Here is a 27916-nt window from a genome sequence, read left to right on the forward strand (position 1 = left end):
TTCACATTTTTAAAAAAGTTTTGGTGCTCTTCCTTTTCAAGTACCAGAGAGTATATAACATGGTTGAAGATAGAATATAAGTGAATTTTAGCAAAAAGTGTAAAGGAACATCAGGGGGACAGGTGAGAGAATTTCCTAAAATACTTTTATTTTCCTAAAAAATTGTTTTAAGGAAACAAAAAGGCAAATTCATTCGTTTCCAGAATTTGAGTTCTGTATGTCAAAAAGAGCTGGTGTAAAAATATTGAATTTGAGGGTCAAATGAGTTTCCATTTATTATCACGAGTGTTCATGGTACTTGCAGTCTCGTGTTTCTTAACTCAGCCCACAACTTTAGTCTTTGTGGCCACATTTAAAGACATAATGAATCTATTAATATGAGTCTTGGCCTTGACTGTCGTATCTAGTGGATGGATCTTTATGATCAAAGCTATCCTTGCATTTTTTATCTCAAACTTGCTGGTGCTCTTGTTGAAGATACTGAGTGTTCAACAAAAAGAAATGTCAGTGGTATGTGGAAGTCAGGCCAACTGTTTATATGAACTACTTACACACTTGTTGAAATTCTGCCCTTTATTTCAGCCTGGTTTTCTTCGTGTCAGTACTAACATTGACCCCTATTCTGTGGACAAGTGTTTCGTTTCATGAAGGTACAAAGGAATGCACACAAAATGACAAATGCTGTTAGAGCCTCTCTTAAATGATAGCTTTGAAATTTGAGGACATTCCTTCAGGATGTCTGTCAGAAAGGAAAATGAGCCTTAGAAAAGACGTTAACTTAGTTGATAGAATTATTTGAGGAAAATCATCTTGTGAAGAATCATCTCACTTCTGTGAGAAGAACTTTGTGTTGCTCAAGGGTCACTCATTATCGCTAGGTTTGGCAGATGAGTTGGTTGTTGTCTTTGATAACTTGGCAAAAATTAAGCTGGAAGTTAGGAGATCAATTCTGGTATTAAAGAGTTAGTTTCACATTGTTGTATTGTTGGGCTCAGCCAGGACCCCAGGGGCTATTTGATAATTCTGGGGTGTTTATCACAAATCCATTTTCACTACCCAGGTTATGCTTTTGTCTATGTGCCAGTGGTTCCAATGACTAATGCTGGGTATACAGCAAAAAAATGGCATAGTTTTTATAAGGAGTTCTTAATCATTTTGAAGAACAACAATTCTTAAAATTTTTAGGGAAGTAATGTGCAGTCTAATTAAATGATTTCCAAATTACATTTGCTTAATTGTTTTTCTTTAAAATTTTTTTTTAATATTTACTTATTTTTGAGAGAGAAAGAGACAGAGTACAAGCAGGGGAGGGGCAGAGAGAGAAGGAGACACAGAATCTGAAGCAGGCTCCAGGCTCTGAGCTGTTAGCACATCTGACAGCCGAAGTCGGACATACAACCTACTGAGCCACTGAGGCTCCCCAATTTTTAAAAAATAAAGTAAAATTGGATCTTTTTCTTATACGCTAGAAAAAATTTTAAATACATCAAAGATCTAAATGTGAAAACTGAAGAACTAGTATACCCTAGGAGCAGGGGAAAAAAAAAATCCCCTTGTGACTCAAAAATCAGAAGCACTAAAAGAAAAGATTAATAAAGCGACTACAGGTGTTTTAAAAATGCAAAGTTAAAAGACAAATGGCAAACTAGGAGAAAGCTTTTGCAACTTATATCACAGATATAGGGCCAGTGGACGGAGACCTCCTAAAAACCCCTGCAGAAAAAGGAGAAGTGAGGGAAATGCCCTGGTAACCAGCCCACCAGAGAAAAAATGAAATGACATAAACATGAAGAGATGCTTAGTTTCATTCATGACAAGAGAAATGCACGTTGAAAGTATCTGGCACAGCACTGTCACTTACCAGATTTGCCTCACATAAAAAAAAAAAAATTCAGAAGCTCATCAACATGGTCTGATAATGGGGCTGTGCAGGATCACACAGTACTGGAGGGAATTCAGAGCAGGACAGCCCCGGTAGCGGGGGGCGGGGATTGGCAGTACCTAGCAGGGTCACGTGCATTTTGCCCGGTCACTCAGCAGTCTCCCTTCTAGGAGCCTATCCCAGAGTTAGTCTGGAAAAATATAAAAGGCTGTCCAAAGTTACGTATTATGGCATTCTTTGTAGTAATAAAAGAATGGAAACAATTAGATGTCTATCAATAAGGAACTGGTTAAATAAAATTTCCACATAATAGAATACTGGTCTGTATTCTATTGTAAAAAGAATGAGGAAATTCTCCATATATTGATGAAGAGTCATAGTAAGGCTATACTGATAATTATAAAAAGTACCACTCGAGGGACGCCTGGGTGGCTCACTCAGTTAAGTGTCCGACTTCAGCTCAGGTCATGATTTTGTGGTTCATGAATTTGAGCCCCGCATCGGGCTCTGTGCTGACAACTCAGAGCCTGGAGCCTGTTTGGGATTCTCTCTCTCTCTGCCCTTCCCCACTCTGTGCTCTGTCTGTCTTCTCTCTCTCTCTCAAAAATAAGACATTAAAAAAAGAAAGTACCACTCACTGTCAAGGCACCTGGGTGGCTCAGTCGGTTAGGCGCCTGACTTCGGCTCAGGTCGTGATCTCACAGTTCGTGGGTTCGAGCCCCGTGTCAGGCTCTGTGCTGACAGCTCGGAGCCTGGAGCCTGCTTCGGATTCTGTGTCTCCCTCTCTCTCTGCCCCTCCCCCACTCATGCTCTGTCTCTCTCCTTCTCTCACAAATGGATAAAAGCGTTTAAACAAAATTAAAAGAGAAAAAAGAAAAATCTTTCTGGTAATGATTTGTATAGTAATTATGGGAGGGTAGGGAATATGTGTATGTATGTATACTTATATTTGCAAAAAAATACTGAAAGGAAAAACCACAAATTAATTTAAAAAAATTAATAAGCAGAATGATGGAATGCAGCATAAGGTACAGGCATAGAAGGACTTCTCTTAACATACCTTGTTATACAGTTTTGACTTTGGAATTATATAAATGTTTAACATAGTAAAAATCATTAATCAAATAGAAAATAGTAATTCCCTGAAACCAAAAACAAACCAAAGACCTTATCTGAATATTAAGTTGTTGACATATTGTTACAAAGTAGGCCACAATATTTCAGCTACACATCCTTTGTGGAACATATTCTAAAAGCAAATAGAGCTCCCCAAAACACTGTATACTTAACTCAGTATTTTTGTGCTTGTAGTAATGGTATTCTTATTTCGAAACTATTGTTTGTATATTGTAAGATAATGACTTAGTTAACATTGTTGAGAACCTAGGTTCTCAGTATAAGATAAACAAATTTAAAACAAAAGGAATACTCTATATGGTTAAATTTGAATTGGGAACACCGGTATGAACTCCTGTTCTTTTTCTTTACAAAACACATATTTCCTGGCAGTTTACTGCAAGCCTTAAAACAGTAACAACACTTTAGAAAAGACAGTGCCTGGTCCCCAGCCTGGGGCATGTGGATGCTGCTCCCATTGAGGGGGCTTGGACCTCTCTGGGAGAAGGCTGTCACCGGTGCGTGGCAGGGGGAGGAGAGTGCTGCCCGGGTCAGCAGAGGCCTCTCCAAGGACACGGAGCCAGCTCTGAGCGCTACCTCTGGCCAAGGAGTGGAGTTTAAGAACAATAATTACAGTTGATGAAAGCATTCTGAATATATAAAACCATGAGTTCATATTGGTTCTCCAGAGAAAGAGAGAAAGCCAAAAACAAAAAAACACAAACACTTAGGCACCGACTTCTTTTTTTTCCTGAGACAGCTGGAAATATATTTTAATATGTTTTATAGTCCTTTCCATTCATATTTAATACATGTATCGTTTTTTTCCAGTTCTGTAAAGATAGAATTAACATACAACATGATAGTTTAAGGTATAAGACATGATTTGGCGTTTGTAGATACTGCAGAATGATTGCATGTTAAGTTTAGGTAACATCTGTCAGCTCACATGGTTAGAAATTTTTAGCCAGCCTCTTGCTCTGATTGGACATTTCAGGGGAAGAACGGAGCATTCATCTTACCCCTCTGAGTAACAAAGTGGCCCTGGTTGATAAGAGTTGCAGCTGACGAATGTGGGAAGGATAACACACATGGGGCTCAGCAGTTTGTTACCCTTAAAGAAATAAGAGGTTCGAGCAACAATCATCTGTGAATGAAACCAATGGTTCGGAGGTGGAGGAGAAAGGTATTAATCAAGATGTCAGGCTGGAAGGGGGACAGACATGTGCTTTCTGACGCAAATAGAAAGCACAGAGCACAGCTATGAAGTACTCTAGCCAAACCGTTTTTAACTGAATCTTATAAAGCCTTCCCCACTCCCACCTCTCTCTCCAGTACTGTTATACACCCTTGCCTCTTTCCCTCTTTTGTTTTTGGGAGTTTGTGTTTGGAATTTTAGAGACAGAGAAAAGAGGAAGGGGTAGAATCTTCAGGGACAAGACCCCATCTCAAGGATCAGCCTTTGGCTGCACTACCGCAGCATTCCAGATGAATCCTTGAGACCTTCACGCTTTCCAGGCAGATAGGAAATTGTGTCCCCAGAAGTGAGAGAGGCTGCCACTCAGTAATTTTTTTCAGAATTTTTCCTTCAGGAAGAATCTAGATAGAATCAGTTTAGATTCTAATCAGATTAGAATGTTTTAAATTTCATATGGGGGTAGGAGCAGCACTGAAATATCCCATCTTGAAGCCTCACTTCAACCCACCCCTTAGGTTCTCAGTATTAGGTAATAATGTTCCATTCTAAAGGTTTTTACCATGGAAGTTTGCAAACATATACAAAAGTAGAAAAAAGCTGTGATGAATCCTTGAGTGCCTATCACCCCCTTCAGTAATTATGAACATCTGCCTATCTTGTTCAATGTGACCTCTTGTCCTCTTTTTCCCCTTAGAAGTAAATCCCAGACATCATGTCATGGTTGTTTAATCGTATACTCTGTCAACCACAGCAGTTTAAATCGATACTTGAAAAAGCCAAAATTTACCGTATCTTGTTGTTGTTCAACCTCAGAAAATGGAGTGCTTTCATTTCTTGTACCCCAGGTGGTATAGATTTTAAGTCATTGTGGTCCAGAAACAGCTCTCTCAGAGAATGGTATGCCCCGTAGAAGGAGACTCTGTCCACGCCGTCATCTGAGAGTCTGTTGAATGACAGGTACAGATACTCCAGGCCTGGCTCCATGTGGCCAAATACGTAGCCAGGGATGCGCTCGATTTGGTTCCCGAGGAGCACGAGGTGCAGCAGTGACTTGGGCAAGTAGGAGGGGACGTGGTAGAGCTTGTTGTAGGACAGGTCGATCGACTCGAGATTTCTGCAGCAAAGAAGGGTGAGCAGAGTGGAGCGTGGGGCAGGGACCATAGGGATACTCAGCCATTTTCCTGCCACCACTGGGTGTGCAGTAGTGACTTTTGTGTGAGGGTGGCCGCGAGGCTCCCGCTCTTACCTGGTCACCACACAGCTGTTCCAGCTCCAGGGCAAAGAGCGCCGGGATCAGGAAGAAAGTTCATTCCTGGGGCAGTAGTGAACTCAGGACCCACCACTGTCTCTGGGGTCAGACGTCCAGCTGCCTATCCCTGAAACCACCTCTGCTCCACACCTGATCTGACAGCCTGGCACATAGGGCTTGTGGTGACACAGGGGTCGAGAAAAGGGGGCTGCCTGGTTGTTTCAGGAGCTTCCCCTGTGGCTTCTGAGTCACCCTGCCACCACCATGTCCTGCTGGGCTCAGCTGGACCTGAGGCTGTCTCATCCCTCTGTCCTGCCCCTGAAAGATGCCTGTTCCCACTGTGCCACTCAGATCCCTCATGCCCTCCCCACACGGCCCAATCTGGCTTCTCCCCAGCTCCCCCCGCCGCCCCACCATGGCCTGTCTTGCTCTCCTGACAGGCAAGACCCCCACGCCAGCCATAGACCCTGCTTCCTGCCTTCCCTCTCCAGCCACACACCTTTCCGCCTGTTGTATAAGACTTGAGACAGAGAAAGGGTTCGGAGGCGTGAGACTGTGAGGTCCCACAAGGGTAAGGGGGCATCTTCCTTTCTCAGCAGGGGCAGGGCTGGCCTCGCTTCAACTTCATGACCACCTGTGAGGTGGACAGACCTTGGGTCACTCAGCGCTTGGGCTGGGGGTGGGGTGTCCAAGTAACAGAGACTGTGGTCACCTCAACACCAGCCATACCACAAGCTCCAATCAGATAGCCAGGTTTGGGGGAGGGTTCACTATGAAAGGGTGTCGCTCATTCATAGCCCGTGCAGTAATGACAGCGGGAAGAAACTGTCTAAGACAGTCAGACAGCAGCGGATACTCACTCTTGGTTTATCCAGGCTAAAGGAGCAATCCTGTTTTCTTCAATTTTATTATATCGTAGCACAATGACATTGATCTTCCTGGTGTGATTGAAACAAATCTCGGTTATTTCTTCAATTTGGTTATTTTCCAGGTATAATTCCTATAATTAAGAAAACAGACTATTTTTCTTCGTGCTGGTTGGTTGAGTTTGAGAGAGAAAGATGGTGTTGTAGACTGATCTCCTTAGTACTGTCTGAAGAGTCTACTGCTTTTCCAAGTGAGTTTGTTATTGTAAGTTGTCCTTTTCTAACTAATTAGTGAAATAAAATGTGTCATCTTTCACGGTCTTGGGATTAAATGAAGTTTTTAACCATACAATGTTGCAAAATACAGCATACCATAATAATTGTATAAAGCTCTCTAGTTTATAAAACCTATTAATGCACATTATCTCATTTGGGCTTCACAACCCTGGAAAATAGGTAGAAATGATCATTCCCCCTTCAGTAGTGGAAATGGTCCAGCCTGGAGAGATGACAAGGCACGTGGTCCCACTCCTGATGCGCAAGAGACACGCGTCCCCACCAGGTCCCAGCTCTGGGGCAGGCAGTGTCCCACCAGTCTGTGCTGCCTGTCAGGGTTTTAGATTGGCTTGTATTAAGATTAATTTAATGAGGGCGCCTGGGTGGCGCAGTCGGTTAAGCGTCCGACTTCAGCCAGGTCATGATCTCGCAGTCCGTGAGTTCGAGCCCCGCGTCGGGCTCTGGGCTGATGGCTCGGAGCCTGGAGCCTGTTTCCGATTCTGTGTCTCCCTCTCTCTCTGCCCCTCCCCCGTTCATGCTCTGTCTCTCTCTGTCCCAAAAAAAAAACAAAAAACAAAAAACGTTAAAAAAAAATAGATTAATTTAATGAAAAGTTAATTAAGAACCTTGATTTAACATCGGGGTAGTTTGCTAGAGCTATTGTTTTCAACAGCCAGCTGCCTTAATTCCCTTGGTCCTAGAGGGAGTTTTCCCTCAAAAATCTTATTGGAAATTAGAACCAGACATTGGTATACATCTTCAGTTTAACTTTCTATTCCTATTGTACTAGTTTCCTCCCCTTTTCGTTTAATTTTCTTACTTGTTAGGAATGGGTAAAGCAGGAGCTCCTGGCTGGCTCAGTTGGTTAAATGTCCAAATCTTGGTTTCAGTTCAGGTCACGATCTCACGGTTCGTGGGTTCATTGGCCTCCGTGCTGATAGTGCACAGCCTGCTTGGGATTCTCTCTTTCCCTCTGTCTTTCTGCCCCTCCTCCACTTGCTCTCTACCTCCCTCTCAAAATAAATAAAAATAAACTTAAAAAAAAAATAAAAGTTTTTTGTTTTTTTTTTTAAAAAGGAAGAGGTAAAGCAATCTTTAGCTTTTTGCTTTTACCTTAATACATATTTAGGGGTGAACCAAATCAGTGGTTCCCAAACTTGGTTGCATATTAGAATCAGTCAGAGCCTTTTAAAGTGTAAATTCCAACCTAGGTGTACCCCACTCAGAGCACACTCATCCAGACACTAGACTCTGTCTGGGAAGCAGGGCCCTGGAAGGGTCAGAGCACACACACCTGTGTGGACATCACCTCCCCTACCAGCGAGAGGGGCCCTCTGGAAAGAAGAACGTGGGACAGGAGTTCAGGCACATTTGGAGACCCTTTGCTCCTCCATATTATTCAAATTGCGTGTGTTTTACTTGTGTGCATTATGTATTAAAACCTTAACTTAAAAAATTATAAATTACCCCACCCTCAAAAGAACCTGACTGAGGACGTCTGGGATAGGGTAAGGGGTCTATACGTCTTTCTGAAATAAAAGCCCAGTGTTGGAACCTCAATCTTTACAATTTTGACAAATTCTAAATTTCTCTCTTAATCTGCCAGTAGGAGGATGAAGAAGGGTGGCCCTGCGGCAGCCGTGGCAGACCCGGGCCGGTGGCTCCGTGGGCAGTGAGCCCACAGCTGGCAGGGAGGGCAGAAACAGAGTTCAGAGCAGTCAGCCAGGGCCCCGCTGGGTCTTCCAGACCTCTGTTGTCAGTGTTAGAGGTTGGGTGTGAACTTGGCAGTGAGGCTCCAGCCTGGGCACAGGGTGGGAAGGCAGTGATGGGCGCTGGGCGGAACTGGGACGCTTTCTTGCAAGTTGTAGTTTCTGTTTAAGTTCTCATTCATCTTCCCCATTCTCCCCCCAAGAGCTGTCAGGAAGACCAATTTTCACTTTATCAAGGGTCTCTACTAGTAATTAAAATTGTGTATTGCTTGAGGAAACACAATGTTGAAATTATAGTAAATTCTGTATATAGCACCAAAATGGGATTTAATCTGCCGCACAATAATGTTTTAAAATAGTGTTTTTTTTTAAATTCAGGTAGACTGTATTTAAAACATAAAACATTGAAAGAAAGATAGTGGTACCTCAATAGAAGCCGGAAGCCCCTGTGGTATAATTCTGAATTTATTTCTTCCCAGACGCAGGTAGGATAAGCTCTTCAAAGATTTGAAAGCCAAAGGGTTGACGTTGGATTCGCTGAGATTGTTTCCTTCCAGTTCTAAGGTGACCAGCTGATTTAGGTCTACAAAAAATAAAATACAATTGTCAGAATATGAAGAAAATAAAAAAACCATGTAGTTCCTGTATCTTTCAAAATGTCATGTGAAATGTTCAGTTTATTTGGAGGGCAGATGTCGCTTCTTTGGCCTCCCCCTTGCAGAGCTGTTTCCCAAGTGCTCTGTGCACCCTAGGTGCCCAGCTTAGCAAGATGCTGGGTGCGCGATCCAGTGCAGAGACAGGCCTATCGAGTGAGGGCGTCCCACAGAGGCAGCGAGCCCAAGTGAGCAGTAGAAGGTTGTGGAGGTCATTAAAGCATTGGCGAAGACGTGGACGCCCAGATGAAACAGCAGCATAATTAGGGATGGACGGAGGACAGGGGAGTGCTCTGCCTGGCAAATGTCAGTCTCTGAACAAGGGAGTTACAGCAGTGAATTCTCATCACAGTTGTTCACTTCCTGGCAGAGAGTGCAGCCAAATGCATGTTTGGAGAGGAGAATGATCAAGAATTCTCCACGCATTCAGACTGAGCTACCAAGAAAGGCCTTTATACAAATAAGTTTCCCTACATCATTTCCACTGGCCTCAGGAGTGGCATGATCCACATCAGCTGGAATCCTGAAGGAGAGTGGACGGCTCAGCAGTGATGATACCCAGAGGCATCTGAGTCAGACATTCAGGGTGTAACTTTGGGGTTGGTTCGGTGGCCAAGATTTCCAGAATAGGGATGTTTTCATATTCAGCTCAAGTCACGGGCATTGCACTGAGTGCTCTGTACATCTCAGTTCCCTCTCTTAGGCATATTAGAGAGGCAAGACGTTGTCCAAGCAAGAGCAAGGGGCAGCGCCATCAGGGGCGCAGACCACACGAGTGGTGAGGCTGGACTCCCAAGCACAGGACGACGCAGAGAGAAATGGGAGGCTGAGGCAGCCAGGTGAATACAGGCCGTTTCGAACTGGGTGGCTGTGGTCACAGCGTTGGCACAGGCCCCTTGTGCACCAGGCAGTGAGGAGCCTCTGGGCGGCGGCGGCGGCAGGACAGGACGCTAGTCTGCGAGCCTGTGTGGCGTCACTTGAAGGGCTGAGAGGAAGTAGGAGGCCCAACCAGTAAACTGATAAGTGGTTATATTTCCTCATGTTCTCTCTAATTTCTGAAACTAGAGGTACTGAGAATCTAGCCCATTTATCTAGAACATAGTTGAAGTTTGGGAACATAATGGAAGTTTTCCCACGGAAAACAGATAATAAAAGTAGACCAGTAGCTGGTATGTGACCTCACGAGAGAGAGAGAAACGTAGCACCCAGTGTGAATTCATGATGTTACACGTGAGTTTACAGTTACCCTGGCTTACGTGTATGTTGTATGTGACAGGCAACACGCTGGGACTAGAGAAGCTTCCTGTGGGGTAGATGCAGTGCAAGAGGGTTTGTAAGCAGGAAGTTGGTAGAAGTCCTTCCCGTTGTGGGGTGGGGGCCAACCTGGCAGGTCACGGACATGGGAGAATGCGAGTGGTGGCCACGCACAAGCACTGCTGGGGGGCTGCGTGCTCTCCCGGAAGCATCCGGTCCCTTTTGTTTCTGTGCACCTTTGCACGTGCTGTTGCTCTCCCTGCACCACCCCTCCTGCCCACTGCTCTGGAACTGTCTGCACCGTGAAGGGTCGCGAGTGAAGACCTGCCACAAGAGCACGTGGAGAGCAGCAGGCCGCTGGCGGCCACACCAGGGGCCTCCCTCCCTGCAGAAAGAGCAGCATCTGGCAGCGGTGGAGGCCTGCGCTCAGGGGCCCCCTGCTTGCTGCCAGCTGGCTGACGGTCCACGGCAGAGGGCTCAGCACAGGATGTAGAGGCTCTCTGGGCACCGTCACCTGAGGCCTTCCTCATGGCCGAGGCCTCTATGGTGCTTGGACTGGGGAGACGTGTGTGAGGGAGGGAGCATGTGGAGAAGCCGCTGCCAGGACTATGTGAGCACAGCTCCCGGTAGGGGCTTCTGCCTTATAACACGTGGTCTAGAAAATGGAGCTAGAGGGGCGCCTGGGTGGCTCAGTCGGTTAAGCGTCCGACTTCAGCTCAGGTCACGATTTCGTGGTCCATGGGTTCGAGCCCCGCGTCGGGCTCTGAGCTGATGGCTCGGAGCCTGGAGCCTGCTTCCAATTCTGTGTCTCCCTCTCTCTCTGCCCCTCCCCCATTCATGCTCTGTCTCTGTCTCAAAAATAAATAAAGGTTAAAAAAAAAAAATTAAAAAAAAAAAAAAAGAAAATGGAGCTAGAAAGGTGACCTCACGTGCAGTTAGCAGACACCCATCAGCGCGCTGGCCTAAATTCAGTGTTCCTTCGGCCTCTGCTTCGCCTAGCAGTTGGAAATTGCACTTTCTGGTGTCTTTTCCATATGACAAAGCCTATCACAGTTTGTGTGTATCGATGTGTTTCATGTGCGCCCTGCAGTCCCATCTGGAAATAGAGTATTTCCAGAACTCTGTACTTTTCAGGCTTGGCATTTCTTAGGATTGCTGGTTTTCTTCCCATCACTGGAAGGGCTTTGTTCCTCGTGAGGTTTTTTGGGAGTAAAAAGAAATAGCGAAACTGGCTTATTCTTTTTAGGCTTAAAATATTTCAAATCAGATAAATAGGAAGTGGTGAGCACTGTACTTCACGAGCTGTGCTGGACTGTTGGGAGGATGGAAGGAAGAGTTAGGCGTCTTTGTCTGGACACAGCACTTGGCCCCAGCAGAGACACCAGCCAGCATTTGTGAACAGCTTGCGTGGTGCTGCCTCTTTTATGCCGAGCTCGCAATGTGACAACTTCAGTTGTTCAGTTTGGTCCGGAATCAACCATGAGAGGAGTAAATAAATTTTATCAAGGTAAATGGTGATGTGGCCTAAAAAACTCACTAGTGCATCTGGCACTACTGTACATAAAGTTTCCACACGACCACAGAGGAAAAGGCTGTAAGGACATACATCAACCAAACGTTACATACCGGATAAGCTCTCTTCACTGATAGCCTGCAGACTGTTGTCATTGATCTTAAGTTCTTCTAATGCAGATGGTAAGTCAGGAGGAATCTCTACCAGATTGTTCCCGTCCATATTCAGGCGCAGTAACTTCTTCAGAAGCTTAAAAAGTGAATCTCGAGTTACCTTTTCATCTGGTATAGATGTGCAGTCACGCATGGCACTGAGTGCCCAGAGCGCAGCCCTGCTTAGCCTCACGGACCCGCCTGCCCTTTCTCGTGCCTGCGGGAAGCATTGTCAGCAACCTGTGTCTGATGATTTTGTGTCCCACTCACCTATTTCTCCTATTGTGGCTTTAGTGAGCAAGAGAGAGCTCCTGTCACCACTGGACCAGTCACATTGGGCTACATCTTAGGTTTCCACCTTCTCGGCAGTAGACACAAGTTAATTAGATTATGTGGCGCTCTGAATCTGTCATGGATGCTAGCAATTAAGACAGCAGTTTGAGGGGCACCTGGGTGGCTCAGTTGGTTAAGCGTCCAACTTCGGCTCAGGTCATGATCTCACGGCTCGTGGGTTCGAGCCCCACGTCGGGCTCTGTGCTGACAGCTCGGAGCCTGGAGCCTGCTTCGGATTCTGTGTCTCCTCTGTCCGCCCCTCCCCTCCTTGTGCTCTCTCTCTCTCTCAAAAACAAACATTTAAAAAAATTAAAACAAAAGATAGCAGTTTGAGTTCTTACAATATATCTGCACACCTCAATTTTCTAGTTACACCAAGTGGGAACAGTCATAAAATAGCACTAAGTGTTGTGGACCTTCTTCACAGGGGCTACAAATACCACAGGCTGCTCCTTCGTGGTGCCCACACAGTTCTGTTGGGAGGCACATGCCTGTGTTTGGGGCTGTGTGCTTGTAGAGCTCTGACGCCTCACTGGTGACTCAGCAGCACGTAGTCAAACTTGAGCAGTTTGGGAAGGGGACAGAGGACCCCAAAACAAGAAAAGGAGATGCTCTCCTATGTGTCTGTCTTTCTGATCAAACGCAGCAGATGCGTGAGTCTCAGCTGACGCAGCAGGACAGGTGCCTGGAGCCCTGTCCTGTCCCAGCCCAGAAACTGCGTGGGAGCCAGGAACTGAGCACACTCGTGCCCAGCAATTTGTACAAAGGTCATAAAGGGGGTTGCAGTGTGTTTCACTGGGCTTCTTACAGCACACGTGTGTATTTGTTTACATACACAGACCCCTTCTTTCTTGTTTGCACCTTTGCTTCCCTGACACTCCTTGGGCCTCTTTCCTTTGCTCCCATTTTAGGAAATGTTTTAGTCAAACGCAAGTCTTCCAGAGGTTTACTCTCTGTTGTTCCCTGTCCTCTCGCCCTTGTCTTTCCCCCCACTGTCCCGTGCTGATTTTCGTCTGAGCCCGTTTGTGTCTCCAGAACCCTGTGCTGCTCACAAGTTCATCAGGTCTTGCCCTCAGCACAAAATCACAAAGCTGTGTCTTTCTAGCCTGAACATGTAAATAAAGTTTCCAGATAAGCTCTGCTCATGTACTAAAAGACCATATTTAAACATACTTTCAGCTGTTTGAGGAGAGGCTGCTCCATAAGTTCAAAATACTAGTTTTGTCATTTTGCCGTTGTTGGTGCTCTATGGGTGAAGCATGGAAACCCACAGACCTTGATCAAGATAAAACTTGAGTGGCTTAGGGACATCACGGGGAGACTTTCTCAGGAAAAGGCTACAGTGAAAACACTTCAGTCTCCTTCCCTTCCCTGCTGCCAGGACAAAGCTGCCCGAGGGGGTCATCACTCACCAGGCAGAGTGTGTATACTTACCTTGAATGCTTTGGGCCCTATGCCCGGGGACGTGATATTATTTTTGCTCAGATCGAGCCTTTTCAAATTCGGCAGCCCATTAAATGCTTCATCAGGAATGGAGGTGATGGCATTGCCTGGAAAACAGCAGCTGTAACTTAGGCTCACGTGTGCACACAGACGTGCACGTACACATACGTGTACTCATGCACGTGCATAGATAGCGAGAGAGCTCTACCCTGGGGAGACAAGGACACCATCTATCTAAGCATACTTTCCCTTTGATGTGCCTAGACCCTGGGCCAGAAATCCGAGACTGTTATCCATGAAATCCTGACACATCATTTACCTTTCTGAAATCTCCTTCTCTGAACGAGGAGCTCAGATGGCCTCCAGATCTAATGTTACAATTGTGTGGCCTCGATCTGTAGAAGTTTGTTCTACATGCTTTAATTTTATGGGATTTTGTTTTGACATTTAGTTAAGTGCAGTAGTCAATGACTTTACACCTAGAAAATGAGCTTCCCAGAAACAGGGAGTACTACAAAAACCAGGTGGTGACCTTGTAAAACCAAGATAGTATGACTGGGCACAGGTCATTCCTTTTTCATGCACAGATTGGGTTTTCTTATGGCAGAGCGCACCTGATGTGCCAGCCTCGAGCGGGGGTGGATGCTGCTGGGCCTGAGGGGGTTCCCCAGGGATCCTTCGAGTGTGGTGTCCTGTCACAGACTGGCCGTCCTGAACCACAGTGTCCGACGTTGTCTGTTGAGTGTGTGTGTGTGTGTGTTTACAAGGTCAGTTGTTATTTCTCTGGTAGTTTACTTCTGTGGTTTCCCCTGAGGCGCATCCGAAACCCCATTCAGATTCTCTTACCCTTTGTGTTCAGGGCAGACAGACACACACCTGGTCCTGCCATTCGTGTGCTCAGAGCCCTTCTGGTGACCTCATATGAACAGGGAGGAGGACCAGACCCCACCATACCCGCCTGAACGGCTAACATGAGGGAGAGGCCGGTGGGGGGTGCTGGGCATCTCTGGCAGCAAGGCCGCAGCCAGCTTTGGGAACCGTGGGTGGTTTCCTGTAAAGTCAAACACGCATTTACTCTGTCAGTCAGCATTAACGAGAGGAAAACCAGGTCCACACGGGCCTCTGTGTGTGGATGTTTGTGGAACTGTCCGTACGGTCGCCCCACACTGGCCCTGACCCCGTACCCTCCAGCTGGCACCTGTGGTCTCTGCGTGCCGCACAGGCTCCTGAGGAGCAGCATCCAGACACCAAGTGAAAGAGGCCCAGCCAGGAAGCCTGCGTGCCATGTGACCCCACTTGGGTGATGGCCATGGATGGCCAAACCCTGGAGGCGCGTCACCTCAGCAGAGACCAGGGGCGGGGGGGGGGGGAGGGGGAGGGGTGCAAGCGAGTGTGGGGAGGGGATGGGAGTTTTCTGCACCCTGAATGTAGGATAGTTACACAACTGCACACGTCCCATAAGTTACCACACCTCAGTAAAGCCTACTTGAGGGAGAGTCAGTGGGAAATCATGATTTGATTTGGAGAAATCTGCTTACACGTAACTATGCTGTTTCTTCCACAAAGTTTATTTCTATGATCGAAGAGTGTTTAGGATCAGTTTATATTATGAAGTTAAAGTAGGACTCTCACAGGGCAAGGACAGAACAACATGCGTCCACGTCTCTTACCAGCAAGCTCCAGGCTTGTTATCTCTGGTGCCGTGAGTGGTGGCATCTGCGTGAGGCCCGCGCTCATGCAGCTGATGGTCCTGTAGGACAGAGAGCACCCGCTGGGCAGAGGTGGCATGCGTCTGGGAGGGGGGGGGACCCGGGGTCTTGAGGGCATCCTGAACACGTCTCCTCTGATGGTGTCATCGTGCTCCTCTTCGTCATCGCCGTCTTCCTCCTCCTCGTCATTGTCCTCCCCCTCTCCCTCCTCTTTCTCCTCCTCCTCCTCCCTTGCTGGGTGTCCTCTTTGATGGGCCTGCCTCCCCTCCTCGTGGGGTCTCTGCTCTCCCCCTTCTCTGCTCCGCCCTTCACTGAGGGGTCTCCCCTGCTCTCCGGGGTCAGCGGTCTGTTTCTTCTGCTCCTTATCTTTATCTTCTTTAATTTCTTCTTCATCCTCCTCAAACCGAAGTTCCTCTTTTTGCAACACTGGGTTCATTTCCAGCGGACAAGGTGTCAGTTGCTTACAGGGTAAGTTGGTTGCTTCTCTTTGTTCTGAAGAATCACCAGAAAATTCACTTGTATCACTTACGGCTGTACCAGTGAGTGGCTGGGGAGAAGCTACCAACCATGGGGACACAACAGGGTTGGGTTGTGACGTTAGCAAAAGGAAAAATCATAGTGAAAATGAGGTTAGTAAATACTCTCTCCAGGTACTTGAGTGCGATATACACATGAGATACCTTTTGAAATTTTATTTCTAAGACTTGTTTTAGGCAATTTTTGTTTTGCCTGTGGCCTTAATATTTATTTTTACTAAAATGCCTGGCTACCTGGTAATAAAGAGGGAATAATGTTGTTACATGATGCACAGTGATAAGCAGTCCTGTGTGAGGTTGCGACGTGATGAGGTGCGACCTTTATCATAGATACTGCTCAGTTAATTGGGGTTATTAACAGCGTAAGCGTCTGTACCGCCGAACATAAAAAAGTGAAATGTGTATTTTGCTTGCTTGTGGTAGTGAAACTGGCTTTTGTTTGTAGATTTATTACTATTTTTGTCTGGTTTCCTTTCAGCCCCACGGGCCCAAAAGCATCTTCTGAAATTTAGAATTACAGAGAGTTTTTCTCTTTCTCCCTCCCGGACTCTCTAGTCTGATTTTCACTCTGTGACCTTCTGGAAGTCCTCCTGGACTCAGATGATGCTGTTGTAAGTGTGCACAGGGGTGCTCCCCACTTTTCTGTGATGATGGGGGCAGAATGGTCAGTGGCACACGCTCGCCTGCGTTCACACTGAGCAGCAAACGGGGCCGGCCCGACAGTCACCGGAGCTCAGGGAGAAGTGAGCTCCAGTGCGTGCATCCTTACTGAGTCATCTAGACATAAATCACCTGGGAAAGGAACTCAGAAAATGTAACTATCTGAAGGAATTACTTGAGATTTTGGTCCAGTATATATTATAAAGTCAGTGAGTTATTTTTTCACATCTCTGGCACGGCATGCAAAAGGAAAACAGGAAAAAATTAAGGAAAGGAAACTAAAGCTATCATATTGAAACATTTAAAATCCTTCCTGTATATCCAAGTTTATTTTTCCAAAATAGCCACAGCATTTCAAGATTATTCCAAGTCCTTTGAAAAATGTCTGATAATTTCTAAATCTTGCCTGTATATTTGGTAACATTTTTTAAAGGCATAATACCTTAGTAAAATAAGTGTAAACCAAAATGCAATTCCTAAATATTCTAAAGTTCTTCTTGGTAGACAGCCTCTGTAGACACCCACCCTGTGACCGTCCATCTACCTCAACTATAGACCGGAAAAGATGTCTCTGTTCTTTCCCATCAGATTATTTACCACGTTTGTTTATTTCATCAATCACTAACTAGGCTCTTCCTGGGGACCTGCGCCTCCCTCTTGAGAGTCGTCTGTAACTCAGATATGAGCCCCATGAGCGTAGGGGACAGCAGACATGCACCAGGGCACGTGGCCAAGATGCGGGCCCTGCTTCAGGGCCATGCTCGCGCATGTCCCCAGATGACCCGAGCAGTAGTGAGAGCGAACAGGCTGGACGCATTGGGCTCTTTTCTCTCCAGATGCAAACCGCCTCTCCCTCTGTTCCCCAAGAGTTCTTCATCTTTGTTGGTGGTCTAAACGTACCCACCCTGAGTCAGATTAAGGGAGACCCCGCGTGTAATGTGGGAACTGTGGGCTATGTCAGCTTTGTCACTGCTTCTCTGAAGCTGAGAGTCTGTGTGCAGTGTGGTCTGGTCCAAGTTTACTCATTCTGACAGAGCTGGGACTATAAAGCCTAGATCGTTTAGTTCCGTCTCCTACCATGCATTTTCCCAAATAACGTCTATGTTTGTCATCACTGTGCCAGTATCTTCAGTACCTTGATGACTAGTTTACCATAATTTAATTTAAAACTTAAGGCAGTGACAAAACAAAATCAAATGTAAGTTGAAGACTCCATCACATGTGATATTTTGTTTCAGCTAAATACTTATACCGGTATCCACGCAGACTGGACAGCACTCTCCTTCCGGTGTGATCGTTTGGGGGCATGTCAGAGGGGGGCACACGGTTTCATCGCAAAGCACCCTTCCATTGGAGCAGAGGCAGGTCGTGCATGGCTCGGGAGACCACACAGCTTTGTTGTACATGGTCATCCCGTTTACCAGACAGTGTCCCTTCTTTCCTGAAAGAGAAGCAGGGACACAGTAAGTTCCTGCGTGTGTTTGCACACCAAGTACGTAGATCCAGAGATGTAACCCCCAGCGGGGTGTCCGCCTGCTCTCTCAGCCTCTCACTCAGGCTCTGAGAGTGACCAGCCTGGTAGCCTGACTCTGAACTGCGCCTCCACACTGTACCTGTCGGGGTGACTAAGTTATACAACAGCGTCCACCACCCCAGGTATCAGGGATTCCTTATCCATGCCGTGTGTCCAGTGTGGGCACACGGCCTCTGCACAGGATGGCCACCCAGGAATAATCAGCGGGCTTCATCTGCAAGCAGGCTGCCCTGATGGCCAAAGCAGAGAGAATGGGAGCTTGCAAATCCCAGACAAGCCCCAAAAGTGTCTCATTATGTGGACCACAGCAAATGAGATGGCCGTACCTAATTTCAGAAGAGACGCGGCAGTGCAGCTCCATCCGGTGCCAGAGAGCAGGGCAGGGACAGCCCCGGTGGTGAGCCCACGCCCCAGACCTGCCGGTGTGCAGACAGGACAGCCAGGCCACGGAGCCTGCCTCTGCAGGGCCTCTGACACTGGTTCCCAAGGAGACATTGCACCTGTCCCTTCTTTGACAACGGCTGTGCTACGGAAGGAGAGCTCCCATGCCACCATATGCATCCTTGTACCATGCACAGTGCAGTGGTCTTCAGTGCCTCCATTTCCAGTGCACAGCGTGGCACACACGTGGGGAAGTGTGTCAACCAAGAAGGCCCTCAGACAGCCTGCTTTGATTTGAATGTTAGGGGAGATGCTGTCCTTCCGACTCAGTATCATTTCTGGTACCTCTCCTTTGTGGGATGAGCTACCATCCCCAACTCCCACCCTCGGGGGGCTCTCACGTTCGATCTGCCCTCTCCCCCCCGCCACTGTGCTCGCCTAACTCAGGCCCTGGTTAACAGCCCTGTGTTCATAGAGTCATCGGAATAACTTATTTCTATATCCTATATGATCTATCACTGTAAATGAAAAAGCAGCTTACAACTTTTTATGTATATTGTCTATATTATGAATATAACTATGTAAAATACATGGCACAGTAAACAGACTAGAAATTAATAAACGAAAATAGTAACTGGGTTTTATAAACATAGTTGTGGGATAACTGTTTTCTTTTCCAATAATTTTATATTACAATTACATTCTATAAATGAAATTTTAAATTATTTCTAACTTTATCATTAGATTAAACCAAAAGATAATACAGTAATATGAAAAAAAAGTTTTTTTTGGAAAATTGTCCTCATGGAGGTTCTGTTTCTCTCACTGGGCTCTTACCTGGTAACACGTTATAACTTGATTCTACTCCAAGAAAACCTAGAAAAGAGTCAAACTTTTCCTCTGTGCTGTAGTCCAGGTTCAGCAGGGGACGTGTTGCTCCAGGTGTGACCATTGTCCGCTGGTCCCCCAGCTGCCTGCTGGACCTGCGGGCAGGCGAGGAGCTGCCCCTCAGTCTTCTGTGGTGCATTTTCCTCCGCTGCTTCCTAGGTGCTTCTTCATTTTGTCCAAAGTCAGTTTGACAGATGATAAGCAGAAGGAAACAAACCAAACCTGCAAACTTCATGCTGGCTTTTCCACCATCCAATTTCTAGAATGAGAAGGAAGCAGAATTTCGGATTTAGTGGTACCTAATTTTCACCTTTGACAACTGGGCTTATTGCTCATATGTATGCCTCAGCAGCATCTTTGAGAAATGACACACATCATCTGTGGGCTATTTGCCCAATAAAAATCAAAGAACTTTTAATATCTTTACCTTCATACCAAGCATGAGCAAACTTGTATAAAGAACCAGGTATTAAATATTTTGGACTTTACAGGCTATTCGTCTTGAACGTTATCATGTGAAAACAGACAACGGTACGCAATGGCTGTGCCAGCAACACTCCCATGTACACAACAGTGGGTTGGACATGGCCTCCAGGCTGTGGTTTCCTGAGTCCTCTCTGGATCACTGTGTTGTGGGTCCTCAGAGGTTATCCAGGGTCGCTGTACCTGTGTGCCAGGTCATCCTCTGACCAGCGCCACCCACAGTCCTTTCCCCCAGTGCTTTTTTTTGTTCTCTTATCCTCTCGCTTTATGATTTTCTTTATTGGGATGAGGGGGTACGGCTACACCCTATAAAACTAACAGGAAACTAGAATCAGTCGTAAAGACATAAGACGGACAAAGAAGAACTCTTAATTAGCCTGTCTCAAGGGTAGTGCAGGGTTCTGCGTGAGGTGAAGTTGAAAACACACCGGAGACATGAATACTCTACTCCTGGTGCTGTGGACTCAGTGTGGTTGTAGCCCTGTGCTCACACACATTGGTGCGGGCATGTGAAGTCAGGTAGCAGAGAAAGTGAAGAGTAACCCTCTACAAGGTGATTGATTGTGGGGCCGGTTGACGGATTCACCCGGCCACACACTTGGGCCCATGGTTAGTCCTACAGGGAAGGTCTGCAGCACCCATGGCCTCTGAGCTTAGAGTCAGTTTCTCTACCCTCACCCCTGCCTATCAGCTCTCCCCTCTGCTCTTCATTCAGGTCCTCTTGCTGTCAGTACCCCAAGATGGAGCCAGGGTGTATGGAGGAGAGTCTGAACCCTCAACGATGCCAGGGACCCAGGATCGTTAGTAAAGGAGCAGCCTTGCTTGGTGATGGGATTTACCCCACTCCTCACCAGCCTGCCTTGGTCACCTCTGTCAGTCAGAACAAAACTGTTAACTTCAGAAACCATCACCCTGGCAGAAATGGTGAGCATTAAGGTGATGTTATGTACAGACTAAATTTCCAAGCTGCTAAGGAGGGGTTTTGAAGGCTCATAGGGCCAAAAAGTGGCCATAGACTGTTGACCCAGTAATCTTATTGGCACCTTGGGAAATAGACAAGAGACCCTCTAAGCACTGGATTCAACCTTTCTGCATGAAATGAAGTCCTCTGTTAGCATCAGATGCTACTATAGTACAGGTCAGCTTCACAACCTGTGGGTAAGTTGTGGGGATCCCAGAGGACAACTGAATGGAAAACCACGTTCGGGGGGTGACGCAGGCCTTCCCCAAGCCACTATGCCCCCACAATGAGATACAACTACCCATCTATTAGAATGGCCAAAATCAACACCAAATGCCAGTAAAGATGTGGAGCAGCAGAAACCCACATTCATGGCTGGAGGGAACACAGATGGGTATAGCCCCTTTGGAAGACACTTGGGCAGTTTCTCAGAAACACACTCTTACCATGTAATCCAGCAGTCATGCTTCTTAGTATTTACCCAAGAGAGTTGGAAACACATGCCTACACAAAATCCTGCACACAGATGATTACAGCAAACTAGGAAGCAACCAAGACGTCCTTCAGTAGGTGGGAGGATAAACAGTAGTCCATCCACACAGGGAATATTATTCACCACTAAAAAGAAATGGCTGTTGGACCATGAAAAGACAGGGAAGAAATAAACACACATCACTAAATGAAAGAAGCCAGTCTGAAAAGGCTACTGTAATATTCCAACTCTGTGACATTCTGGAAAAGACAAAATTGTGGAGACAGTAAAGAGAGTTGCTGCCAGGAGTTGGTGCGGGGGGTGGGGGGAAGGGGCAGGGAACGAATCGATGGAGCACAGAGGACTTTTAGGGCACTGAGAATATTCTGTATAATACTGTAATAATGGATACTACCATTACACGCGTGTCCAAATCCATAGAACGTACACCACCAAGCGTGAGCTCTAATGTAAATTCTGGACTTGGTGATAATGGTGTATCAATGTCATTTGTCAGTTGTGAACCTAAATCTGATCATTGTCGTATATCAAAAAGTTAGTGCTAATACCGTCCTTGATTTTGAAATATGTTTACCACTTAAGATCAGGAAAAAGAAAAGATGTCTGGTCTCACCACTTTTAGTCAACATTTTATTGAATATTCTAGCCCATATAGTAATGTAAGACCAAGAAACAAAATGCATCCAGACTAGAAAAGAAACTGTTCACAAATGTCTTGTTCGTGTATATAGATAATCCCATGGTGCCTACATAAAAAGCTACAACCGATTTTAGCAGGGTTTCAGGATATAAGATCAATATACAGAAGTCAGGATTATTTCTACATGCTAAAAACAGTAAAGAAAACAAAGCTAAAGGGTGCCTGGGTGACTCAGTCGGGTAAACGACTGACTTTGGCTCAGGTCATGATCTCGCAGTCTGTGGTTTTGAGCCCCACGTCAGGCTCTGTGTTGACAACTCGGAGCCTGGAGCCTGCTTCAGATTCTGTGTCTCCCTCTCTCTCTGACCCTCCCCTGCTCATGCTCTGTCTCTCTCTCAAAAATAAACATTTAAAAAAAACCCCAAAGTTAAAAATACAATACCATTTATAGGGGCGCCTGGGTGGCTCAGTTGGTTAGGCGGCTGACTTCGGCTCAGGTCATGATCTCGCGGTCCGTGAGTTTGAGCCGCACGTCGGGCTCTGTGCTGACAGCTCAGAGCCTGGAGCCTGTTTCAGATTCTGTGTCTCCCTCTCTCTGACCCTCCCCCGTTCATGCTCTGTCTCTCTCTGTCTCAAAAATAAATAAACATTAAAAAAAAAATACAACACCATTTATAAAGGCATAAAAATGTGAAGTACTTAAAGATACTTCTGACAAAAGATGTCCAAGATTGCAGCCCTGAAAACCATGAAGGATTGCTGCAGAAAATGGAAGAACTGCATAGGGTATGTGTGCTGTGTGTGTAGGTCAGATGACTCAGGTTTAAATTCTCAATTCTATAATCGATAGTTTGTCACAAAGCCAGTCAAAATTCTAGCAGGCTATTTTGTTTATTTTTTTAATGGCAAGATGATTCTAAAATTGCTGTGGGAATGTAAAGAGCCTACAATAGCCAAAGCAACTTTGGAAAAGAGAAGAATAAATTTGGAGGACTACCACTACCTGATTTTCGATACTTATTACAAATATGGGGAAATAAAGATAGTGTGATACTGATGTGAAGACAGACAAGTAATCAGTGGGACAGAAGAGAGTGTTCAGAAAGAGACCAAGCCTACATGGTCAGCACGAGGTGCACAGTCATGTATCATACAAAGAATCGACCATAAATATAACAGCAAAAAGTATAAACAGCAAAAAGAAGAACACATAGAAATTTTGGTGACCTTGGATTTAGCACAGATTTCTTAAGTACAGCAATAGAGAGCGTGATATTTATTTTTTAATTAGACTTCATCAAAATTAAAGGCTTTTTGTCTTCAAAAGATACTGTTAATAGTAGGAAAATGCCACATACTGGAAAAAATATTTGCAAAACATGTATTCAACAAAGTACTTGTATCAAGAATAAAGAAGGGGGCGCCTGGGTGGCTCAGGAGGTTCAGCGTCCAACTTCGGCTCAGGTCATGATCTCACAGTTCGTGAGTTTGAGCCCTGCATCAGGGCTCTGTGCTGACAGCTTAGAGCCCGGAGCCTGCCTCGAATTCTGTGTCTCCCTCTCTCTCTGTTCCTCCCCTGCTCATGCTCTGTCTCTCTCTCCTTCAAAAAATAAATAAAAACATAAAAAAAAAAAAAAGAATAAAGAAGTATCACAGTTCTGATATGAAAAGAAAACCCAACTTTTAAAAGCCCAAAGCTTTGAACACACTTTACCAAAGAGACACGCAAGGCATATAAGCACATGAGAAGATGCTCAAAATCCTTAGTCATTGGGAAAATGCAAGTTAAAGCCTCAATCAGATACCAGCACGCATCCGTCAGAATGACTAAAATTAAAAGGATAAGCCACAGCAAATGTTGACAAGTAGGCAGAATGACTAGAATTCTCGTTCAGTGCTGTTGGAAATGTAAAACAGCATAAACATTTTCGGAAAACAGTTTGGCAGTTTTTTTTAAAGTTACATGTGCATCTGCCATTTACCCAGCCATTCTGCTGCTGTTTACCCAAGAGAAATGAAAACATATGTCCACACATATTTATATGTGAATGTTCATGGCAGCTTTCTTTGTGCTGGACAAAAAGTGGAAGACATCCAAATGTCTATCAATGTGTTAGTGGATAAACAGCTTGTAATGTATCCATACCATGGAATACTACTTAGCAACAGTGATAAGTAAATCTCAAAATAAATATGTTGAATAAAAGAAGTCTCATACAGAAGGACATATACACAGTTCCGTTGTAGAAAACGCAAACCCTTCTGTAGGAAAGCATACCCATGTCTGCCTCGAGGCAGGGGCATGTAGATTACCAGGAGTCATGGGGATCTTTTGTGGATGATGGATATATTCATTTTCTTGATTGTGTTATGGTTTTACAGGTGCACTTTACATATGTGCACTTTAATTTTCAACTCTCCTCACCACTGTAGTTGGGTTGGGCTACCACCTTGATGTTGGGAGTCCGAAGGTGGCTATTTGGAATCACATATCTCTGTCACATAATGCGCAAAATCCCCAGTTGTGTGAACTTCTTAGCATTGTTGTAGGATCTCACACTTTCCTCAGACAGAGGTGGAGTTGTATCATGGGGTCCTTGGAGACCAGGCTCTGGGCTTGACAGGTTAGATCAGAAGTCAGGAAATTAGAGTAGGGGCCAAACTGAGTCTGCTGCTTGTTTGTATACAGCCTACAAGCTTAAGATGGCTTTTGTGTTTTTAAATTTAAAGGTTTTAAGATTTAAAAGAAGAGTAATAATTCATGACAGATCACATAAATTGAAATTTCATTATCCATACATAAAGTTGTATTGGAGCAGCCATGCTCGTTTATTTGTGTATTACTTTTGGGGACTTCTCCGCTAAAGAGCGTCATTGGGTAGTTTCAGTAGATGCTAACATTTATTTGGCCTGCAAAATTTAAGTACTTTGCAGCACAAGGTTGCAGCCCACCACTGAAAGCAGTGCTTCTCAGCCAGAGAGTTTTGTCCATGGGTCCCATTTGGCAGCATCTGGACTCTCTTCAGAGTCACTGTTAGGAGGGGCTCTCCCAACTCCCTGTGTGTGGGAGGGCCCGGGTGCTGCTGGAGGTCTTACAGAGCCCAGGACCACCCACCACGACAGAGGAACCGAAGGGCCCAGCACGTCGGAAGTGTCTAGATGGAGAAGCCCCTGTTGAGAGGAACTCATACAGAGGTTTTTAATCCAGACAGAGGCAGGCGGTTTACAGGCACCTCTAATGAATTCTAACTAGATGGGGTCTTCTAGTGGTCTTCTAAAATTAAACAGACCCCTTGCACACGATGATCTCCCTCCCGAGGTTTACTCTGACTCTGAGGTGCTGTTTTCTTTTGCTCAGTTTCCAAGTCTCACACGTGTATGCTCGCTCATGTGGCCAGAATTGCACGTTCCTTGAGGAATGATCCCACTTCCGTTCTGTATTCTGTTGTGCTCAGGTGAAGCTTTGTCCTCGTAACCTTGGCCGTTTATAACAGTGGCACTCTGCTGTGTGCAGCTCAGACTTTCAGTGAGTCCTTGAAGCTCTCCTCCGTTTCCAGCTCTGGGGGATTCATCATCTTCTGGGCTCAGACAGCTCTGTCAACAGGGTCTTCTTAGGTTGAGCTCCAGTCTGTTGTCCATAGGAAAGCCCAAAGAAATGTAAAGATACAAGCCATGGGGGTGTCTGGCTGGCTCAGTGGGAAAAGCATGCAACTCTTGGTCTCAGGGTCATGGTTTGAGCCCCACATTGGGGTAGAGATTACTTAAATAAATAAACTTTTAAAAGATAAAGATACAGGCGGCGTTCACATAGTTTTCTCTCTCCAGAGTTCATAATCTTTTTTTATCATTTGTTCTTAAAATGTTTAAATTTGAGGGGCGCCTGGGTGGCTCAGTCGTTAAGCATCCGACTTCGGCTCCAGGTCATGATCTCACCATTGGTGGGTTCAAGCCCCGCATCTGGCTCTGTGCTGACAGCTCAGCCTGGAGCCTGCTTCAGATTCTGTTTCTCCCTCTCTCTCTGCCCCTCTCCCGCTTGTGCTCTGTCTCTCTCTCTCTCTCCCTCTCAAAAATAAATAAATATTAAAATTTTTTTAATAGTCAAATTTGTAAAAGTAGCGTATATGTTTTAAAAACTCAAAATGGTGCATATGTTTATAAGGCAGAAAAGACACATTGCCTTGATCGTAATTCATTGTTCAGTACAAGGGGTAGGCACACCGTTTCTCCAAAGTTGAGAAGATAAATATTTTAGGCTCTGAGGTCCAACAGTCTGTTGAAACTTCTCCACTTTGCTGCAATAGCCCAAAGTAGCTATAGACACTAGGTGAACAGACAGGCAAGACTATGTAACTATGGTGTTTTGTTTAAAAAACAGAATTTGGCGAATGGGCCCTAGCTTCCCACCCTCTAGTTTACTGGGTCTTTCATGACCCCTCTAAACAGTTTGGTGATGGACATTTAAATTCTTTGCCAATTTTTTGTGATTATAGATATTATGGATGTATCTTTTGGATGTATTTTTGTATTCTTAATTTTAATTTTCAGTTTACAAATATAATAATAGAGTCTCCTTTGGTTTTGAACTATGTTATCCCTTGGGTTTATTTTTGAACGTAGTTTAATATTTATAAGTCACTTTGGTCATGTTTATTAGTATATTTTGAGACTGTGTTATAGGTATATTCAAATCCAAAATTGTTAGATCTTTTCAGTGCTTTTATCATTAGGTACTTTTTATATTGCTAATAGTGCTTTTTGTCGTAAGATCTACTTTGTGAGATATTATAGCTGATAGTCTTATATTTTCAATATACTTTCTGTTTGCATATCATGGAATTTTTTTAATGCAGTGTGACAATCTTTGTCTATTAATTGGAACATTTAGTCTATATTTAACGTTAACACTTGACATGTTTGAGTTTAAATCTGTTTTCTGACTATTAGCTTTCTATTCGTTCTGCCTGCTTGTTTTGTTTTGTTTTTCTTGCTTGCTTGCTTTTTTAAATTGATGACTGAGTTTTTCTTGTTCTGTTAGTAATTTACACTTTTTACTATTCTGCTCTTTGTAGGGATTACCACATACATCTCAGCCTGTCACGTCTGGTATAAACCAGAGCCTTTCTGTCCTCCTGGACAATGTGAGGCCAGGACAGCCTCCTTCTGTCCCTCAGCCCAGCACCGTGCCACTCTTGTCACATTAATTCTAGATACATGTGACGTCCTCAGAAGATGATGGTGATTGTCATTTAGATCAGGCTCTCCCAGCCTTGACACCACTAACATTTGGGTTGGAGAATTTGTATTTGTATATTCAGTAGCATCCCTGGCCTCTGCCCAGTAGATGCAGCCAGCACCTTCCCTTCACTCATGGCGAGCAGAAATGTCTTCACACCTTATGTGCTGGGCGATGGAGGGAATCCTCCTGCCCCAGCTGGGACCTCCTGTGTTACAGTCACCTGAACATTTACTGTTTTCTTTCTGCCCATTCTGTCCCATGGTTTCAGGCTTCTGTCAGGGTTCCATTCTTTCTGATTTAAGAACACTTTTTAGTAATTCCTTTAATGCAGGACTACTGGTGACCACTTCTTTTTGTGTGTGTATCTGAAAATACTTATGTTTTATGTCATTCTGGAAGAATGCATTTGCTGGACGTGGAATTGTAGGTTGACAAGTTTTTTGTTTCAGCGTTTTGAAGATCTCATTCCAACGTCTTCTTGTTTCCTTAATTTTGATTGAACATTCATCTGCCCACCTGATTATTTCTCCTTTTTAAAAAAAAGAAAAATGTTTATTTTTGAGAGAGAGAGAGAGAGCCTGCGTGAGCAGGGAAGGGGCACAAAGAGGGACAGAGGATCCAAAGCAGGCTTGACGCTTTCAGCCCAGAGCCCGAGACAGGGCTCAAACCCACAAACCACGACGAGATCATGACCTGAGCCAAAGTCGGACGCTTAACCGACTGAGCCACCCAGGCACCCCTATTTCTCCTT

General features: G+C 45.2%; 2 protein-coding genes across 8 annotated transcripts in view; one reads left to right on the plus strand and one right to left on the minus strand.

Annotated features, from left to right (window-relative positions):
* The window catches only part of CENPP (centromere protein P), a 228023-nt gene that overhangs the window by 153262 nt on the left and 46845 nt on the right, over positions 1-27916 (plus strand). The gene's annotated exons all lie outside the window — the stretch shown is intronic.
* The window catches only part of ECM2 (extracellular matrix protein 2), a 33360-nt gene that overhangs the window by 1205 nt on the left and 4239 nt on the right, over positions 1-27916 (minus strand). For 3 of the 4 annotated variants that reach the window (XM_019434286.2, XM_019434284.2, XM_019434285.2), the window contains 8 exons: positions 19302-19611; positions 17802-17990; positions 15315-15911; positions 13636-13751; positions 11830-11965; positions 8722-8879; positions 6306-6445; positions 4984-5310 (listed from right to left, as the gene is read on the minus strand). In XM_019434286.2, the coding sequence (XP_019289831.2) occupies positions 4984-5310; positions 6306-6445; positions 8722-8879; positions 11830-11965; positions 13636-13751; positions 15315-15911; positions 17802-17990; positions 19302-19587 (1949 nt within the window). In that variant the 5' untranslated portion in view covers positions 19588-19611. The remainder of the gene's footprint in view (positions 1-4983; positions 5311-6305; positions 6446-8721; positions 8880-11829; positions 11966-13635; positions 13752-15314; positions 15912-17801; positions 17991-19301; positions 19612-27916) is intronic. The other variant, XM_019434287.2, reaches the window with a different exon arrangement.

Source organism: Panthera pardus, unplaced genomic scaffold (genome assembly GCF_024362965.1).
Source record: "Panthera pardus isolate Hobbes unplaced genomic scaffold, ASM2436296v1 HiC_scaffold_20, whole genome shotgun sequence".
NCBI lineage: Eukaryota > Metazoa > Chordata > Mammalia > Carnivora > Felidae > Panthera > Panthera pardus.